We start from the raw sequence: 20,818 nt of genomic DNA, 5'->3' as shown, positions 1-20,818 counted from the left end.
CTCAAGAAATAACTCACCCCCTGGAGTTACTACTCAAGGTCCTTTGCTCGTGCCTTCCAGGCTGAGAGAGACTGCGCTCTTTGTTTGAACGTAGTAGTGATAGGGAAAATGTTAATTTTAGCTGTCATTATCTCAAGCAGGCTGTAAGCAGTTCTCTGTGTGGACAAGAAGTGGGAGAACTACTAATTGGTGTCTAGTGAGAGCAACAAATTTTTAGTAAAAGCTTGACTAGAATGACTCCATCTTGTAAGTTGGCTCCATCTCACAGGATGGGTGCGGGCCTGTCTCCTCCCTCAGGTCAATCTTCTGATACTCAAAATGGCTTTTTAAAAAAGGATACTAATGAGAGGTGACCAGAAAGAAAAGAGTATCCTTTTGAAAAAGCCCATACCATAACTGAGATGCAATACCTGTAAGTTTAAGGGCTCTCCTGTTAACTCCTGGAGAAATAAATTTTAGGGCCCACACTGTTCAAGTGAGATCAGTTACAGAAACCTTGCCTCATTTTACTCTATTTGTGGGTAATATTATTCATGCCTAGATGGAAAACAATTTCCTTGTATTTTTATTTCTGTTGCTACCTCCCCTCTCTCCCCAACAGTGGGGCCTCTCTTAGCCTGTTGTTGTGTTGCTACACAGAAATACCTGAGACTGGTGATTTAGAAAGAATAGAGGTTTATTTGACTCATGATTCTAGTGGCTGGAACGTTTAAGAGCATGGGGCCCAGCATTTGGCAGGCCTTCAGTCTTACGTCACAACACGGCCCATAGAAGCCGGAAGGGACGCCAGAGAGACACCTGAGGGCAGCCTCTTTTTAACAACCTGCCCCTGTGGGAGCTGACCGTTCCTACAAGAGCAAAAACTCACTTCCTCATGCAAGGCAGCATTAATCTGTTCTTGAGAGCTGTCCTGCTGTTATCCACCACTCACTAGTTCCTGCCTTTTAAAGGCATCATCACTTTTCAACGCTTTGCACTAGGGACCAAGCTTCTAGCATACAAACCTTTGGGGTTCAAACTGTATACAAACTGCAGCAGAACCAAACTTCTTTCTTTTAGTTCATTCCACTTCGTATTTTTTCAAAGATGAGCCATTTGTTTTCAGCTTCTTTTTGGGTCTTTAGAGGAGATGGGTTCCTTCATGTAGAAGGGTCTCAACCCACAGCATCTGTTTCAGGGTAAGATTTTCAGGGGTCTGGGAATTGGAGTGCTGAGGTTTCCTAGACCCTGTTCAAAATGTCTTCATTAACCTTTTGTTTTAGGTTCTCAGCCCTCTTCTTAGCCTCTGTGAGCTGGGCCTTCAGCTCATGTAACTCTAAGTAGAGTCTACTGTAAGTTCTTTCTAGAACTTACTTAAGATAGACTGAGTCTGTATCTCAGTTCTGTCTGTTATCTTCTGGTTGTCTAAGAATTCTGCTCTCTGCTTGGTCCTCCTCTTTTAGGACTTCCAAATTTCTTTCAAAGTCCTTATACTGGCTTCCAGTAACATACATTGTGTGTGAAAAGCTTTATTTAATTCTATAGGTATAAAAGCATAGGCATGGGGCCAGCAGGTGGCGTGGTTAAGGCGACTGGACTCCTGTGTGGCTGACTGTGGTTTGAGTCCTGGATCTGGCAGCTTGCTTTCTCACTTCTCTTCTCTCTATGGTCAACTTCAAAATAAATAAAGAAAGAAAGAAAGGAAGGAAGAAAGGAAGAAAGGAAGACAGTGAATAAAACTAAATCTTCTTAAAAAAAGAATAGGCATGAGGCCAGCAGGTGGTATGGTAGTTAAGGAGCTAGCCTCCCACATGGCCAACCATGGTTCAAGTTCCAGACCTGGCAGCTTGAAAATCATGCTGGGTGTGTATGTATGTGTGCCCAAAAATCCCAAGAGGAGAATGGAGAAGGGACTGCAGTGTGGCCATCCCCCCTGGAGGGTGATTTCTCCCTTTCTCTCTTTCTGGAAAGTGCATGCACCCTATGGTTTTTTAAAAAAAAGGCATGTGTGATATAAAGAAGTGCATAAGGAATACTATTTGTTGGAAAGCAGGTCATGGAATAGTAAGTCTAGTGTTTGCTCTGTTGGTGAACTAGAATTTTTTTTTTTTTTTTAAGATTTTTGCTATGGGGCATGTGCACTAGCTGGAGAGACAGAGACAAAGAGAGAAATCACCCCCTCTTGGGGTGGGGATGGCCATGATGTAATCTCTCCTCCTCCATTCTCCTCTCAGGATCTTGAGCATACACGCACACATACACTGCATGAGTTCTAAGTTGCTGGAACCAGTACTCAAACCATGGCCAACTACATGGGAGTCCAGCGACATAACCATTATGCCATCTGCTGGCCCCCGGGGAATTAGAGTTTTACATGTGTTTCTTGATACCTATCTAGAAAACTTGTGGGAGGAAACAAAAGGCATTGTTAATGATACCAATGGGAAGAACGAGACATTTCCTGTTTCCATAAACACCAGACTGCTTGACTCTTATAATCGGTTTCTACTATGAACATACATGCACATTATAATAATTAAAATGAAGATAATCTGAAATCTTCAAGTTTTGACTCTAATGGATGCTCAGTTAAACGGCATATTGCCACTGACATTGGAGCTCAGTATTTTTTCCTCTGGAAGTTTTCATCTGTATGCAATGTGCATTGTCAGTGCTTCAGTGTAGAACTTTTTTCTCCATCTCGCCAGAAAAAAATTGTGTGACTAGAACCATCTGACACTGATGCTATTGATTAAAAATGCTAAGGATAGTGGGACTTTTTCTTTTTGAAAACAGCTTAGTTGTATAAAATGATGATCTTTTGTCTGTGTTGTCTGAGGACCTCAATTTCCTAAAATTAAGCCATTTGAACCACATGAATTAGGTAATAAAGAGAAACCTTATGCCATGTAGTATTAGAATAGTGGTGTTCTGGAGAAAGCATGAGCTCTGTTTTCAGTTGAGTAATTTTTTTTTCTTTTTGAGAAGTTTTCGCTATAGGGCGCGTGCGCTCGCCAGACAGACAGAGAGAGACATAGAGACAGAAAGCGAGAAATCACCCCCCAGGGGGGATGGTCATGCCGCAATCCCTTCTCTTCCATTCTCCTCTCGGGATCTTGGGCACGCACGCACACGTGCCCGGCGTGAGTTCTAAGCCACCGGGTCCGGGACGTGAACCGCGGTCGATTACGTGGGAATCCAGTGACATAGCCATTACGCTAACTGCTGGTTCCCAGTTGAGTAATTTTAATAGGACCCTTTGACATGAGTTTTATGTGTTTAATTTTTGCTGAAATTTCTTACAGATGAGAAAACCAGCAGATGAAAAATTAGAGAAATTTTGGATTGATTTCAACCTAGGAAGTCAGAGGGTAACTTTTTACATAGACAATGCCAAGGTAATGCTATTTAATTTCTTATTAGACCAAAACACCTAGAGATTGTTGCTAGGTAAGTTCTATGTTAAGTCCTCATAGATCTCACTTATTTTCCCAAGAGCACTCTGTGGGACCCAGTAAGACTTTCGAAAGAAGCAGTGATTAATTTCAGCGTAATAGGTATGGTGATCATTTTATACTATTTCAGATTGAATGGAGTATTGCTTGTTTATATTTAAAGTAGATGCTTAATTAATTCTAGGTCAAATTTTAAAAATATTGTGTTTGTTCTGTGGGTGAGGGAGACACACATACAGCATCCCTGACAGAGCCTCAGAGCCTCCGTCTACCTCCCAGCCTCAGGTGGCCGGATCCTAGGCACCTGTGCGCCCAGCATACTCGGGGAATTCAGACTGTGGGTGTGTGTTATTTCTGCCACTGCCAGGCTCCATAGGGCAGATTTTAACTGTGTCTTGAGATAGCAGGAAGACTCCATGGCATGATTGAAGGTAATTTTTCTTTTTTTTCTTTTTAGTTTGGGCTATTTTAAAGATTATATTTTAAAATTCAGAGATGCTGTCCTTTCCACTTTATAGTTATTGCTATAACTGTACAGTTATAGCAATAATTGTATATGAATAACTTATCCCATATTTTTCTCCTCTGAAATTATTTCTGTTCTCTTGGATCTCATTGAGTTTTGTCAATATTCTAAAATTCATTTCTGACATTACTCTGATTTTCTGCATTTTGTTTCTTAGTGTATTCCTTTGTGGGGTGGCTAGTTGTTCAGTTAGCCATTTCAATCCCTGGAGGTAGAGGAAACTGCCCACCATTCAGGAAACTGCCTGATTCTCTCCACGGCCATAGCAGGTGGTTCTGCAGGTTGTTGGGCAGAGGTTGATCTTGGTACTGGAGTGGAATGGGTATACTTTCTTGCAAGGCTGGGTAGGAACTATGTACCAGAAGTGGAGTCAGGGTGCAGCTGCTGCAGGTCTGTGCTGCTAGGACCTAGGACTGGGATTACATCAGTCTGCCTCCTGAGTGCCGGGGCTAGATTTGGAGACTGTGAAAGTACTGTGTTCAGTGGTGCAAGATGCACAGGTCTGGAGGTGCTAGCTCTGCAGGACCAGCAGGGAAAGCAGCGTGATCCGGTGGTGAAGTTGCAATGCCGTAAAGTGGCATGTTTCAGGTCGACTAGGTCAGGGATTCGAACTGTGGTCCCCATGTGGTCTCCTGCTTCTCCTATGTAGCAAATTATTGTTGTCATGGAGTTAGCCCTAATTTTTTTTTTTTCAACTTTTTATCAGAGAAATCTGGATGGTAAACAAGTAACCCCGTACACTTATTTAAAATTTTAAAAGTTTAAAATAAAGCCTTGCAGTATGTTGATATGCATTGATACTGGATTTTTTGTTAGAAACTGAGAAGATGAAGCTATTCATCATGTACCTGAAGAAGCCTGTTGTTATCAGCAACAAAGAAGTGAGGAAGGTCGAAATCCATTTTGATTTGCAATTCAACATATCCCAGGCTTCCATTCAAGTTTTAGGAAAAGACAAACAGGTGACAGACTTGTTTTTTCAATGACTTAAAAATGTTTTAGTATATTTCCTGTCTCTCAAATTTCCTTTTTGAGTTTTGATAGGAACATCTGATCAAGTGAAAGACTTGATCTCTAGACTATAAAGAGTTGAGAGTTCTCGGTTGTAATTCCAGTCCTGCCTCCTCACTTTAAATAACAGAGCAGGATTTTGTTTATTTCTTCTATGTGAGACAGGGAGAGGGAGGAGACACCCCAATAGGACTGACATGCTGCATACCCCAATCTTAGGTAGCCCAAATTACAGAAACCTGCATTTGTGCCCCAGTGTGCTCAGAAAGACCTCAGGGCATGAACCCAGGACTTTCCCATGGGGCCCAGTTGCATCATCATCGTATTACCACCTGACACCTCAGTTCTTCCTTTTCCTGTGTCATTAGCTATTTAGGACACAAATCCTCTTTGTACCTCAAAATGCTTTTTTTCATCTCTTGTGAAGAGTTGAAAGCTTTTCTAGGATAACGTTGCCTTCTCATTATCTCCCTGGTGTCCTGAGGAGACCCACCCCGGTCCTTTTGTTCTGGTCTCTTTCTGGACCAGCTCCTTCTGGATCCTAGGAGGAAGTTATCAGGAAGAGGGGCAGTTAGGGAGTTTTCCCAGCATTGTTTCTACCATTCTTCTCTCGTAGAATTGCTCTATACCTCTTGATTGCTGTGTTCTTCATCTCTCTGACTCTAATATTTTCTACTTCCATGTAAGAACAAGAATTGTTTCTCTGTTGCAGATGGTAAGCAAGGGAAAGACATTTGTGATAAGACAAAATACCGTGGTAAGAGCTGACGGGAAGTTGAATTCAGAGACTTGAGGGCTGGCTTCCTTTCAGTTTGAGTTGTATATGAAGGTCTACAAAAACATCTCAGCAAGTGGCATGGTGGTTAAGGTGCTGAACACTCCCACATGGCTGACCACGGTTTGAGTCTCAGACCTGGTGACTTGCTTTCTCACTTCCTCTCTGTCAAGTTAAAGATAAATGAGTGAAAAAATAAAATTAATTTGTTTTTAAAAAAAATAGTTCCCAAAGATCGACCCTTTGAAAACACTATTTCACAGGCGAGGATGAGAAATAAAGAAGAATCAATTACTTAATAAGAAATACATCCCAGGACCAGCAGTTAGTGTAATGGCTATGTCGCTGGACTCCCACATAGTCGACCGCGGTTTGTGTCCCAGACCCGGTGGCTTAAAATTCACGCCGGGCGCGTGTGCGTGCGTGCCCAAGATCCCGAGAGGAGAATGGAGGAGAAGGGATTGCGGCGTGGCCATCCTCCCTGGGGGGTGATTTCTCGCTTTCTGTCTCTATGTCTCTCTCTGTCTGGTGAGCGCATGTGCCCTATAGCGAAAACCTCTCCCCCCCCCCAAAAAAATAAGAAACACATCCCGCATAATGTTATATGATGAATTAGCCTGACTGTAGATTTGCCTTTACTTATGAAAAACATCAAAGGGGCTGGGCCATTTCACAGTGGTAAAACGTGACACTTTGCAGGCTGACTCTCACGGGAGGGTTCTGGGTTCACATCCAGCGACCTGTCTAAGTGCACTGGCACATGCATGCCTGTTTTGCAGGGCTGACTGCGGTTTCAAGACTGTTGGGGGTGCTATGTTTCTGCCTCTCTCTCTCTCTCCTTCTCCTACTCATGGAAGAAATAATTTTAAAAATTAGCTTTGGAAAAAGATTATTTAAAAAAGAAAACCATCAAAATTATGTTTCTGTATTTCTCAAAGTGAATATGAGGGGACCTCAAAAAAAAATCATAGAAGAATGGAATTGAAGTACGAATTTATTTTGGTACAGAAAGCTTTCTGAAGCTCATACATAGTTTCTTTCATAATACAAATTTTTTTCTGTGAACTTTTGGAAGTTCCTTTGTAAAATATCATGGAAAGAGAATGGGGATTTACATGTGAGGAAGATGCAGCTCCTGGAAGATGAGGTCCTTGTGAGGAAGGATTGGTGTGGAGAATCCTACAGGTGGTAACTCACTGCAGGCTTATCTCGAGAGAGGCTCAACCCCTGGGAGAAAAAGCAATTAGAAATTTCAAGGGGATTAACCTTGGGCCAGAGAAAGGACAAGATACAGAATTCAGGGCTGGCAAGTGGCTTGGTTGTTGAGGTATTGGACTCCCACATGGCTGGCTATGGTTCGAGTCCTTGACCTGGTGACTTGCTTTTTTGTTTTCCCTCTCTGTCTCTGGTCAAATTAAAAATAATAATACTAAATAAAATTAAAACAATTGAAGTCACCAAGATAGGGTGGTGGAGAATAGGGTCATGACCAGTTAAAGTTGGTCTTGGAGAAACGAGGGACATAGAACACCTACAAACAGTAAAATGATCTTTCAAGAGAAAACAAATAGAGCCATTCTAATTTATCAGTATGTTGTGTTCTAAGCATTAAGTTTGTCTTAAAAAATTATTTTAAAAGCTACTGCATTTAAAAGTCATGTGGCTTTTTGCTTGTGTTTCAGATGTCCAATCAGATGACAATTCCCTCAGAACTTTTCAGTAAGTTTGAGAAAAAAGATAACTGAGATTCTTACTAGCAGAGAGAGAGAGAGAGGGAGGGAGAGGGAGAGATACGCTGGGAAATAAATAAATCCTCACCGAATCCCCTATAAGAGCAACAGTGAAGCCCTCTTCAGAAGAAGCCACTGAAAAACTGTCATCATATGAAAGTATTGAGTGTTTTATTGTATGTCCAAAGACAGAGGAGCTGCTGATACCTTCTCGACCCTTTTTCCCATTCAGTAAAGTGTGTCTGTGGGTCACCTGGAAATGACAGAGGACGACAAATGATGGAGGTAGCAGGAGGCAGGAGACGGGATCAGAAGGATCCTTTCAGCTCACAAAGCCAGCCTTGTGAAACTAGATCCTGTTTCTCTCGAGTGTATCTCAAGGCTGTTTTCCCAAGCTCCCGTAGATTTCTGATTTGCAGTTTGGGGGAAGACTTAATTCCCAACAGATTGTGATGTAAACAGGTTTGCGTCCTATGAAGAGCAGTGAAGAATGTGTTAGTGTCTCGTTCGTGGTATTATTATTTTAAATGAATTCTTTCTTCTGAGGTTTCTGCCATAGGACATGTGCGCTCATTGGAGAGAGAGAGAGAGAGATGATGAGAGGGAATATGAGAAATCACCCTCCAGGGAGGAGGGCCACACCACAGAACCTATTCCTCCATTCTCCTGCTGGGATTTTGGGCATGCATGCACCTGTGCCTGGCATGAATTTCAAGCTGCCATGTCCAGGACTCGAAACACCATCGGCAATGTGGGAATCCAGTGCCTTAACCAACACGCAACTTGCTGGTTCCTAAATGATCTCTTCTTAATGTGTCTCTAGAGCAAGAGGAAGAATCCACCGACCCGGCCGAGTTCACGGGTGCTAGAGATGACCTTTGCCTCCTAACCCTCCCCTTCAGCGACCATTCTGAGCCTCCTGTGAGTACAGGGAGCTGGAGATGAGATTCTGAGCCGTGTCCACTCCTGTGCTGACGGGGGGTGGGGGGGAGCTGCCTCTGGTTACTAGACCATTTTTCCTGGCCAGCCCCCTGTCTGCTTTTAAGCATCTCTAGTCTATTGTTGCCCGCTGTGTGTGTGTTCTCTCCTGTCACTCAACTTGGCCCTCCCTTGGAAACCATGGCAGGCTGGCCCCCACCGAATCCTCTCATCTGGGGTCTTGAGGCTGAGCTGTAGGGTAAGAAGCTTACTGTGGGAGCGAGACCTGAGTTTTGTTGACTGTCTGTGGGAATGGGGGCGGATTATTTACATCAGCGAGACTGAGGCTGGGATATGCACACGGCGGTTACGGCTAATCCGAAGTCATGACCGTCTTGGGATGAAGAGATGCACACAGCATTTAAGGCCCTGCGTGGAGTATGCGATAGGCAGTCTCTCTCATTTTCTTACATTTGCACGATTACAATGTCTAGATACGTGATAATTGTATCACATCAAAAAAAAAATACATCAGAGACGATTCTTCCAGGTAAATTATTCTTTTTGTTTTTGCTCTAGGACATATGCACTTGCCAGAAAAAAAGAGAAGAAAGTGAGAAATCACCCTCCGGGGGGTGGTCACACCGCAGTCCCTTCTCCCCCATTCTCCTCTCAGGATTTTGGGCACACACACACACGCATGCCCAGGGTGATTCTCAAGCTGCCTGGTCTAGGACTCGAACAGCATAGCTGGCCATGTGGGATCCAGCACCTTAACCTCCACATCATGTGTTGGCCCCTAAATTGTCATTTTTTTTTAATTACTTTATTCAACTTTATTGTTTTTCTTTATTTTAATTTGACCAGAGAGGGACAGAAAGAGCAAGTTGCCAGGTCTGGGACTCAAACCGAGGTCGGCCATGTGGGAATCCAGCACCCTTAACCACCACGCCACCTGCCAGCCCTAAATTTGTCCTCTTTTAAGCTGTCTCCCTGGGACATGTGCACTTACCTAGTATGACATCGTAGCAGATGTGTGTAAGCCCCCCCCTCCCCCCGTGCTCTCCTAGTACCGGAGGTACACTGATATCTTTGGGAGTGGTTCGTTCTTTCCTGAAGGTGGATGAATTTTTTGGAATAGCCAACGGTCATTTAGAGCCAATCAATTCATTTACCAATGAATAAAGAGCCAGGAATTGGGGCCAGCAGGTGATATGATAGTTAAGGGGCTGGACTCCCACATGGCTGACCATGGTTCCAGCCCTGGGCATGCAGCTCGAAACACCTGGGGGGTGATTTCTCACTCATCCCACCCCCCGGTCTTCAGCAAGTGCATGCACCCTACAGCAAAAACCTTAAAACAAAAACAAAACGTAGTTATTTTTAGTATTCAATACATGCACTTAAGGGGAACAAAATGGTTTCAGAAGACTTTCAAAGAGCCAGATCCTTAGTGCAGTAGCTCAGGAAGCTGGTTACTACTTGAGTGACCACAGTTCGAATCCTGGTCCAGATGGCTAGGAAAACATGCCAGGTACATGTGTGTACATTACCTGAAATTCTAACGAGATAGAGAAATGGGGGAGAAAGGATTGCGGCATGACCATGTGTGTAGTCATGACCGTGCCCCAGTGGGGTGGGGGATGCTTTTTCTTTCTTCATCTCTCTGGTGCGTGCACAGGCCCTCTGGATATGAGAGAGAGAGAGAGAGAGAGAGAGAGAAAGAGAGAGAGAGAGAGAGCCTGCCTGCCTGCCTGCCTGCCTGCCTACCTGCCTTCAAAGGTCCTATTGTTTTTCTGCAGCAAACAAATACAGCTGATCATTCACCTGATAAATTGAAACTGGATGACACGCCACAAGGTCAGATCTTTGTTTTTTTAATCTAGCGGAAGTAAGACTTGAGTGATACATGTAAATATCTACTTGAGCTGCTTAATACTTTTTTGTTCCTAATTTTCATCACTAGAGACTTCCAAACATGAGTACTCTTCAGGTTTACAAGAACCATCTCTTAAAATCCAGGCTTCTGAATTAAATGACCAATCTAGGTAAGCAATTTATGAGCCTCAAGCCGTGCAGGTCATTGCTAACGTGAGCGCTGGAAGGCAAAGGTGCAGTTTCCTCCTCTTCTGCACCCAGCCACCCCTCACAGGGGAGGACCCGGTGTGATGTTTTCCCTGGACAGCCGACACGGCGTTGGGGCATTCTCTCGACCTCTGAGCCTCTGCTGTGTTATCTCTACTGCAGTAACCCCAACTGGAAACAGTGCAAACGTGCATTGGTAGATGAATGGAGAAACACATTTTTAGTATGTCCATACAGTGAAATACTACTCAGAAATAATGAGATATTGACATATGTCACGTGAAAAAAAATAAAAATAATTATTCCCAGTGGAAGAGGCCATCCAAAAAGAATGCATATTGTATGATTCCATTTTGTTAAAATGCTAATAATGGCAAACTAACCCAGTGAGACAAAGATGAACAGGGACTGCCTTTTTTTGTTGTTTTTATTGTGATAAGAACACTTTTTTGCCTTTTTTGTTTTTATGTGGTAAAAACAAAACACTTAACAGGAGACCTAATCTCTTAACAAAAATCGTTAAGTGTACAAGTTTGAGATCGGCTGAATTAAAGAAAAATATAGATCATAAAAAACAGTTACGAAAAATTTTTTTTTTTAAAAAAAAGAATTATTTAACTTTATTTAAATTTGACCAGAGAGGGACAGAGAGTGAGAGTGAGGACGAGAGAGTGAGCAAGCCGCCAGGTCTGGAATTCACACTGCACAGCGATGTGGGAGTCCAGTACCCTTAACCACCATGCCATGCCACCTGCTGGCCCCTCTTTTATTATTTTTTTTAAAGAACTATTTTAATTAACTTTTTAAAATTTTAATTTGATGAGAGAAAGTGAGCCACCAGGTCCGTGACTTGAACCGTGGTTGGTCATGTGGGAATTCAGCACCCTTAACCACCATGCCACCTGCCAGCCCCCAACATAGTATTCTTTTTTTTTTTTTTTTTGCGGGGGTGGGAAGTTTTGCTATAGGGAGTGTGTGCTCATCAGAAAGACAGAAAGCGAGAAATCACCCCCAAGTGGGGATAGCATGCCTCAATCCCTTCTCCTCCCAGGATCTTGGGCACACATGCACACACGCCTGGCGTGAGTTTAAGCACCGACTTCAGGACTCAAACTGCGACGACTACATGGGAGTCCAGCAACATAGCCATTATGCCAGCTGCTGGTCCTGCCCCCAACATAGTATTCTTAACTACAGGTATCGTGTTGTACAGATCTCTAGAACTTCATCTTGCATACCTGAAACTTTATTCTCATTGGACGACAAGACCCATTTTACCTTCTCCCAACCCCAGGCAACTGCTCTTCTACTGGTTGTATGAGTTTGACAATTATGGATTCCCAGTGTAAGTTGAATCGTGCAGTTAGTGCATATGGCTGGCTCATCTCACTGAGCCAGGTGCATCCACATTGTCACATATGGCAACATCGTTTATAACACTGGAATAGTATCCTATTGTGTGTATATGCCACATTTTCTCTATCTGTTCATTGCTTAATGGACATGTACTTCCCCATCCCCCCATCCGTATCTTGGCTATTGTGAAGAGCGCTATAATGAACATGGAAACCCAGGTAGCTCCTTTCACTTCCTTTGGAAATATACGGGATCCTTTGGGATGGATTATATGGAAGTTCTATTTTTCTTTTTTTTTTTTATTTTGACCATTAAAAAAAATTATTATTTAAAAAAATTTTTTAAATTTGACCAGCAAGAAATAAAGGAAAAGTGAGAAAGTAAGTTACCAGATCTGGGACTCGAACTGTGGGTGGCCATGTTGGGAATCCAGCTCCTCAAGCACCACACCACCTACCAACTGGTAGTTTTATTTTTCGCTGTTCAAGGAGCCTTCATACTGTTTTCACTAGTAACTTGCCCCATTTACTTCCCCACGAACAGCGTATAGGGTTTCAATTGGTCTGCATCTTCATTAAAAGTTGTCTTTTATTTTTCAACCATTGTAGACCATATAAGGGGTCAATATTGAAAATATGAGGAACTCCTACAGTTCAGTAGCCAAAAGCCAAATAACCTGATTTTTAAAATGGACAAAGGATTTAAATAAACCTGTCTCCAAAGAAGACACACAAATAGCCAACAGGTCTATGAAAAGATGCTCAACATCACTAACAATCAAGCAAAGCTTTTTACTGCTCTCCTTGCTTCCTTTATATATATATATTTTTAGTATTATTTAATTCACTTTATTGTTTTAATTTGACCAGAGGAACAGTCAACCTATGTGTTTGAGGTCTGACCTATTATTGATACAAGTCATCCTTGTAGGGGAGAGGGAGAAAGCAAGCTGCCAGGTCTAGGACTCAAACTGCATTCAGCCATGTAGGAGTCTAGCGTCTTTAACCACCATGCCACCTGCTGGCCCCTCTGTTTTTATTTTTAAAAGCACCCCAGGTGTTCTGAGGTTTAGCTTAGCTTGAGAAGTGTTCTAGCATTGCCCAGGCTGGCTGATTGCTTGCCAATCCGTCTGCCGCCTTCTGTTTGTCTGATGGACTAGGGGCTCAACAAAGATTGGTTTGTTTTTTTTAAGAAACAATTAATGTCTACCAGATAATGTATGAAGTAGACTGCAAAATAAGTTTATTTGCAGACGGGGATACTTCACAGGCACTGGGTTCATGGACAAAGGGTACATGAATTAAAAAAAAAAAACAGCGGAGACTGTGATGTGAGGGAACAGGAGGGGGATGGTTGTTCCAGTTTCATTCATTTGCTATATTTTAATTTAGGTCAGATTCTGCTTCTGAAGATGACAGAAAGCCAGAAACAAGAACATCGGTAATGTAATACCTTTTATTAGTTCAAAGCAGCACTTTCCAAATTTCAGTTGCTTGCACACCACCTTCAAAATTTGTCGTAACTGTTTTTTATGATCTATATTTTTCTTTAATTCAGCCTATCTCAAACTTACGTTAAAAGGAATTATTTTCAAATAGAAAATAAGGATGACTTGTATCAATAATAGGTCAGACCTCAAACACATAGGTTGACTGTTCCTCTGTGTTGAGCACACATGCTCTATAGCAAATTAAAAAATAATAGGGACCAGCAGCTGGCGAAATGACTACATTGATGGATTCCCATGTGGTCGACTGTGGTTTGAGTCCCAGACCTGGTGGCTTAAATTCAAGCTGGGTGCGTGTGCATGTGTGCCCAAGATCCCGAGAGGAGAAGGGGGGAGAAGGGATTGTGGCATGGCCATCCCCCGTGTGTGTGTGGGGGTGGGGGGGTGATTCCTCACTTTCTGTCTGTCTCTCCCTGTCTTGTGAGCACATGTGCCCTATAGCAAAAACCTCTTCCCCCCAAAAAATAAATTCCTTAAAAAATTATCAAAGTACACTTCAGTAATTCATCAGAGAGGATTAAATTTGCCCTAATTCTCCAACTTCTTATAGTCTGGACTTAAATCTAGGCTGAGTCTCTAACTTTTTAGTTTAGACTTCACAATGTTTTAAGGTTTTTAACAAAGATGGCTGTTCTGTTTGTTTTTAATTCTCTTAAGGCTGAAAGTGATCTCTTTACAAAAAATATTTTTATACTTTCTTTGGTCATTTCAGTTAGTATTTTAAAGTTGCAGTATTTGCAGAATATTCTGGTGTATCAGCTTTTGAAGTTATATAACATCTCTTCACTTGTGAATATTTGACTAGAGAGGATTTTGTGTCATTTTTTTAAATGAATTATTTACTTCATTTGTTATTTATTTTTTAATTTGACCAGAGAGAGACAGAGAAAGGGAAAGTGAGAAAGCAAGCCGCCAGGTCCAGGACTCAAACTGGTCAGCCATGTGGGAGTCCAGCGTCTTAACCACCACGCCACCTGCTGGTCCTTTGTGTCATTCTTTATAACAGTAGCTTCACTGAGAATTGATTAATGGAATAGTCTTTCTTTTTGTTCTCTTCTTTTTATGCCTTTTTATTTATTTGTTTTCAGTTTATTATTTTTTCATGAGAGAGAAAAAGATACAGAGATGGAGAGAAAGACACTCCCAACAGGGTCTTCCTGCCACAATCCACCTAGCATGGGTCACAGGCGTGCTTGACGTAACCAGACAGGTCCTAGGACAGAAACCCAGGACCTTTCCCATGTGGGCCCAGTTGTATTACCACTGTACCACTCCATGGTCCTGTGGCTTTTTATTATAAGAGAGCCCAGTCTTCCAGAAAGAGTTCCTTCTCTTATATCTGAATGTGTAATACATTTGTCCATAAATGGAACTAACACCCCCAAAATAAAATTCTCATTTGTCATCTTTTTTGGTAAAAGTTTAATTACAGGAAACATCTCTTCTCTGAAAGTAATCAAGATTCGAGTTCTAGTACCAGTGAACTGTCTTGGACCAGTAACCAAAAAAGGAAATCCCTAAAACCATATTCTGGGAGAAAAAAGACAAGAGTCAGAAGTAGTCTAAGAAGTAAGTTTGGCACTTGCCCTCTTTAAGTCACTTCTCAAGTCGGCAAGTATTTTTCAGTATGGGATAGGGAAGGGTACTAAAGAAATACAGAATCTTGGAATCCTCCTTTCCTGCTACAGTTTCATTGGGAAGGCAAAATGTTTGTATAAGAAAAAGAAGGATTAACCAACAATTTTAATGAGCTATGAGTAGATGGACTAGGAGTTCAGATGAGAGATCTGCCATGCGTTATGAGCATCAGGAAATTATCTGGGAAGAGGTGGATGGGGACATGAGTTAACCCTCAAATAAAGAATAGGTTTTGAAACCCTATTCCCCTGAGGAAAAGGGGAAGCACTCTTAGGCAAAACCATGAGAATGAGACAGGACAAGGGGGTGATGTTCAGGGTCAAGTTTTGGAGCAGTTGTATTCATGCCAGATGACGAGCAAAGCTGAATAATTAGAAAGGGATATTAAGAGTAGGCATTTCAACCCAAATGTCCATGAACAGATGAATGGATTGAGAAAGTATGGCACATATACTCTGTGGAATACTAAGCCATAAAACAACAAGACGACGCTGATATTTGATAGAAAGTGGATGAATATGAAAGATTTACTGCTGAGTGAAGCAAGCCAGGCTATGAGAGAGAGACATTGTATGTCTCCACTTAACATATACCGCCTCTCTATGCTCTATGGTGGAAATGGAAAGCTTAGAGGATATAGAAGCATGGACAATGGTTATAGATACTGGAGACAGTGTGGAAAGAGGGTGGGAGATGGGAGAGAGTGAGAGGAAAGAAATTAGCAAAAAAATGGGCAAGACATTTATGGGACACAGAAATGGATTACTATCTGTTGATGATCATGTGTATAGTATCCTCGACTGGTGTGAAGTGTATTCAAATTGTGTAAATTTACAAGGTAAGTGATGTTTAGTGATTGAATGTATAAAATAAAGAGAAAAAATTAAATAGGCATTCCAGCAAGCTGTAGGAGGTAGGAATTGCTTCCAGCATTGGCATTTATAGTTGGGAAAGGAGCAATGAATGTCTGCATGTTTGGTGAGTAAGCACTTCTCTTACATACTTGTTTTTCTTTCGTTTTAGTCTTGCCACTTCCACCTCTCAGTAGTGGCAGTGACTATGAGAAAGAACAGGTAAGTAAATTTTACCTGGGCTCCCACGTACCCTCATGGGTTAAATGGCAATCATTGATCATTCTCAAAACAACTTTAAGGACCAGGAGAATAACAAGCCAGTGGTTTGCTGGTATTTAAAGTCTTTGCCAATAGAAACTGCAAGGACGTCTAAACGTTTAGTCTGAATCTTGAGTAAAGATTTATAATTTTTTAAATTGTTCCTAAATGTTGCCGAAAGATGGTATGAACAATGCTAAAGGTCTGAGCTGATCTGACTTCCTGCAAACGTATGTTCTTTTGAATTTACATTTTAACATGAACTGGTTTAATTCTTCCTTTAGTTTTTAGTTTGTCCATGTGTTACTTCCAAAGCTTTTCATGATTTAGGAATTTAAATCTTCCATTGCAAGTGGTTGAAGTGCCTTTGGACTTCTATAAATATTGAATTAAACCCTCAAAGTTTCTTAGCTTCCCTTGGTTTATCCTCATTTTATATCTGAGTAGTTAGGAACGTGGCCCACAGTGTTCTGCAGACTAATTTGAAGGCGAACTTTGCCTTGTATTAGCTGATTTACCTCCCTCATGTGGTTGGTTGGTTTATTTATTATTTGTGGTGGTGTTTTTTTCTTCTATCAAGTAAGCTGTTTAAAGATTGAGTATAGTGTAAAGCATGGAAGAGTAGCTTCTCTTAGTCTCAAGGTGTCAGCAGCACCCTACCGTCTTGTGTGGACATATGAGGTTGTTGGGGAAGTCGTGTTTTTCTATGCAAAAATGCATCATGACCTGCTTGATGGCCCAATATGATGTGCTTAGTTCTCCAACCATAGCTCCGTCAGTTCCATTAGCCGGGGACACTTTTGGCTTGGTTAATCTTAAGGACTCATGTTACATAGGGACAAAGATAGTTGAGCCAAAGCCAATACTTGACTATGGAGTAGTTCATCCTGAAATAATTATCCATCAGAAATGGGCCAAAAGAACAGTTTCTAATAAATAACAGCATTTGTTTTAAATAAGCACCACCAAAACATGACAGCTTTGAGAGTCCATAAATCTAAGCTGTGGAACTGCCGACTTCCAGGGAGGGCACCACTGGTGACTTTGTACAAATATCGTTATTTTAGAAATATTACTATTCAAATTATACTTCTCCGTGTTCGAGTATAAGAGAATAATTAGAGCAGGGACAAAAAATATTTTTCTGTAAAGGACCAGATAGCAAATATTTTAGGCTTTAAAAGTCATATGCCTCTGTGGTCACTACTCAACTCTTCCTTTCTAGCCATAATGCGTTCCAATAAAGCTTTATTTATAAGAACAGGTGGTGGGCTGTCGTTTGCCATCTCCTGATTAAGAGGAATGTTTCTCAGGCATTAGCGATCATCAGAATGACCTGGATGACTTGCTAAAACAGAGCATTGGGTCCTGTTGATAGTTTCTAATTGAGTAGATAGATCATAGATAGACCTTGAGAATGTGAATTTCTATCTTAGTTTCTGGATGTTGTTGCTCTGGTCTAGATGACACCTTGAGAACCATGATTTAAAATTATCCATAGAAAGATACAATGTTCTTCCAATTCTGAGCATTTATTTTTAAGTGCAGTAAATCTAATATTTAAGCTTTTTTTTTTTAACAATGTTGGACATATCTTGTAATTTTCTAATAACTTGTTTTGAATGGTCATAAACACTTAAAAAGGATACTATATTTTAGGCTATATGTCTAACGCCACTACAGAAAGAAACCTTGAAGCAAAATAAAGCCACATCTCCAAAAATTTCTGAGACAAAATTCCAGGGTAGTTCTGCTTTTTTAACACCTGAGGATTCTGCACAGAAAACGGGTACATGCTTTTCTGTAGATTTCAAAGGAAAGAGTATGTATGGGGAAACATACTTGGAAGTAAGTGAATAAGCGTTTTGTTTTTAATATCTGTAGAAGAGAGTGTAAAGAAATGATGGCCATTTTAATGTCTCCATTAGTGAAGGAAGGAGAATATTGTCTTTTAATTTTGCGGGGACATTTGAGGTTGCCCTTTGCATAAGCATGGTTGGTGCTCTTTCTCATTTAAAGACACAGAAAAATGCTAATGATTTAAAACAGGGTTGATAAACTTTGTCAATAGGGATAAAAGAGCAAAAATATGTTTGCCTTTCATCCATCTAGTTTCTGTTGTAGCTATTTAACTCTGCGGTGGCAGCACCAGATCACAGACAAGATGTAAGCCAATATGTGGATATGACCGTGTTTATAAACTTCATTGACAAAATCAGGTGACAGAGGGGACTTGGTCCAGGAGGGCCACAGTCTGCCAAACTTTGACATATAAACTATCTTGGGGCCTGCAGGTGGTATGGGTGGTTAAGGCACTGAACTCTCACGTGGTTGACTGCGGTTCATAACGCGAACCTGGTGGCTTGCATTTTGCTTTTTGTTTTTTTTTGAGAGGTTTTTGCTATAGGGCACATGCGCTCTCCAGAAAGAGACAGAGAGACAGAAAGTGAGAAATTCCCCCCCGCCCCAGGGGGGATGGCCACGCTGCAATCCCTTCTCCTCCATTCTCCTCTTGGGATCTTGGGCATGTACGCACACGCACCCAGCGTGAGTTTAAGCCACCAGGTCTGGGACTCAAACTGGGAGTTCAGTGACATAGCCATTACGCTAACTGCTGGTCCCATGGTGGCTTTCTTTCTCTCTCTCTCTCTCTCCAAATTAAAAAATAATAAGATTAATTCTTTAGAAAACTCTCTTCTTATCATAGCTTTACATTTTTTATATTAGTGAAAAGTAGAGAATTTTTGTTCGCGTTTATCATTACATAGCTTAGCATGTTGTGAGGCATACCATGACACTTAGTAAAAACCTCTTAGCATAGCTGTCTTTGGCAGAAAAGTAGTAGGAAAAGGCAGAGGAGGGGATAATATGGCATTAAAGAGTGAAAGGAAGGAAGACGGGAACAACAAAACAAAATGGCAAGAGTAAGTTCTTACCTATAATTATACTTTAAATGTAAATGGATGGAATTCTTCAACCAAAAGACAGAGTGGATGGGAAAGATGACATAATGGTTATGTTGCTGGACTCCCATGTAGTCAGCCATGGTTCAAGTCCCGGGCAGGGTGGCTTAAAACTCATGCTGGGCGTGTGTGCATTCATGCCCAAGATCCTGAGGGGATAGGGAAGAAGGAATTGCAGTGTGGCCATATGGGGTGGGGGGTAAGGGGAGGTGATTTCTCACTTTCTCTTTCTCTCTCTGGCAAGCACAGGTGTCCTATAGCAAAAATATCTCTTAAAAAGAGAGAAAAAAAAAAGTGGATGAATAGATAAATCAAAGAAATCCAACAATATGCTGCCAACAAGAGTTACTTTAGCCTTAAGGAAGAACGTAGACTAAAAGCAAAGAAATGCAAAAGATACACTAACAATGTGAAAAAGAGTGCAAGGGTGTCTGTACCCGTGTTAGACAAAATAAACTTTCAGTCAAAGTTTGTTACAAGAGATAAAGTACTATGGGATGGTAAAAAGATCAGATTTTCAAGAGGTGATAGCGACTATAAGTATATATGCTTCCAACATTGGAATATCTAAATGTATAAAGAAAATATTAACAAAACTAAAGACAGAAATAGTAATACAGTAGAGTTTGGGTACTTTAGTACCAGCTCAGCAATGGATAGATCAATCGGAAAACCAATAAGGAAACAGTGGACTTGAGTCAAACACATAGGCCAAATGGGTCTAACAGACACACGCAGAACGTTCCGAGTAACAGCAGCAGGGCCACATTCTTCTCAAGGGCACATAGAACATTCTGCAGAAGAGATCATACTTTGGGCCACAAAACAAGTCTTATAAGAAGATCAAAACGTCAAGTATTTTTTTTAAAGCTTTTTAAAAAAATTATTTAATTTGACCAGAAGGATAGAGTGAGAAAGGGAGAAAGCAAACTGCCAGGTCCCGGGACTCAAATCGTAGTCAGCTATGTGGGAATCTAGCACCCTTAACTACCATGCCATCTGCTGGCCCCAATTTCAAGTATCTCTTGAACACATGGTATAAAACTAGAAATTAGTAATAGGAGCGATTTTAGAGAATTCAAAAATATATGGAAATTAAGCAACACACTTCGGAACAACCAATGGTCAAAGAAGGAATCAAAAGGGCAATCAACAAGTGCCTTGAGACAGTTGAAAATGAAAACACAACATACCAAAACTTGTGGGATTCAGTGAAATCAAGTTTATAGTCATAAATGCCTCCATTAAGAACAAAGATCTGGATCTGAAGTGAACAGTCTGACATATTTCACAGACTTAGAGGGAAAAAAAGCAAATTCAGCAAAAGGAATAATAGAGCATAAATAAGAGACTAGAAGGACAATAGGAAAGACCCACAAGACAAAGTTGGTTTTTCACAAAGATAAGCAAAATCAAATCTTTAGATTAATCCAGACAAAAAGAAGTGAAATGAAATTATAAATGAAAGGACACATTACAACTTATACCACAGAATAGCAAAGCATAAGATTATTATGAACAATTACACATAAGTTGGATAAATACAGAATGAAGGTGAATAAAGAATTCTGAACAGATCAATAATGAGTAAGGAGACGAAATCAGTAATCAAAACTTCCCCAACAAAGAAGCTAGTAGCTTCATGTTTGAATTCTACCAGACATTTAGAGAAGAATTCAATATTTTCACACATTCTTTTTTTTTTTCCTTTTTTTTTTTTTTTTTTTAGGGGTTGTCCCCATAGGGGGGTTGGTCTCGGCAGC

At 41.1% G+C, this 20,818-nt stretch overlaps 1 protein-coding gene across 1 annotated transcript in view; it reads left to right on the top strand.

Moving 5' to 3' along the window:
• SYCP2L (synaptonemal complex protein 2 like) overlaps positions 1–20,818 on the top strand; it is a 70,350-nt gene that overhangs the window by 18,924 nt on the left and 30,608 nt on the right. Inside the window, exons 13-24 of the mRNA XM_027774979.1 lie at positions 3,285–3,377; positions 3,476–3,536; positions 4,777–4,922; positions 7,429–7,465; positions 8,300–8,397; positions 10,197–10,254; positions 10,361–10,442; positions 11,693–11,824; positions 13,227–13,275; positions 14,764–14,911; positions 16,004–16,053; positions 17,752–17,881. Of these exons, the coding sequence (XP_027630780.1) occupies positions 3,285–3,377; positions 3,476–3,536; positions 4,777–4,922; positions 7,429–7,465; positions 8,300–8,397; positions 10,197–10,254; positions 10,361–10,442; positions 11,693–11,824; positions 13,227–13,275; positions 14,764–14,911; positions 16,004–16,053; positions 17,752–17,881 (1,084 nt within the window). The remainder of the gene's footprint in view (positions 1–3,284; positions 3,378–3,475; positions 3,537–4,776; positions 4,923–7,428; positions 7,466–8,299; positions 8,398–10,196; positions 10,255–10,360; positions 10,443–11,692; positions 11,825–13,226; positions 13,276–14,763; positions 14,912–16,003; positions 16,054–17,751; positions 17,882–20,818) is intronic.

This window comes from Tupaia chinensis, unplaced genomic scaffold, assembly GCF_000334495.1.
Source record: "Tupaia chinensis unplaced genomic scaffold, TupChi_1.0 Scaffold000048_1, whole genome shotgun sequence".
NCBI classification, from domain to species: domain Eukaryota; kingdom Metazoa; phylum Chordata; class Mammalia; order Scandentia; family Tupaiidae; genus Tupaia; species Tupaia belangeri.
The sequence above is the reverse complement of the archived record's forward strand: the minus strand, read 5'-3'. Positions and strand labels throughout refer to the sequence as shown.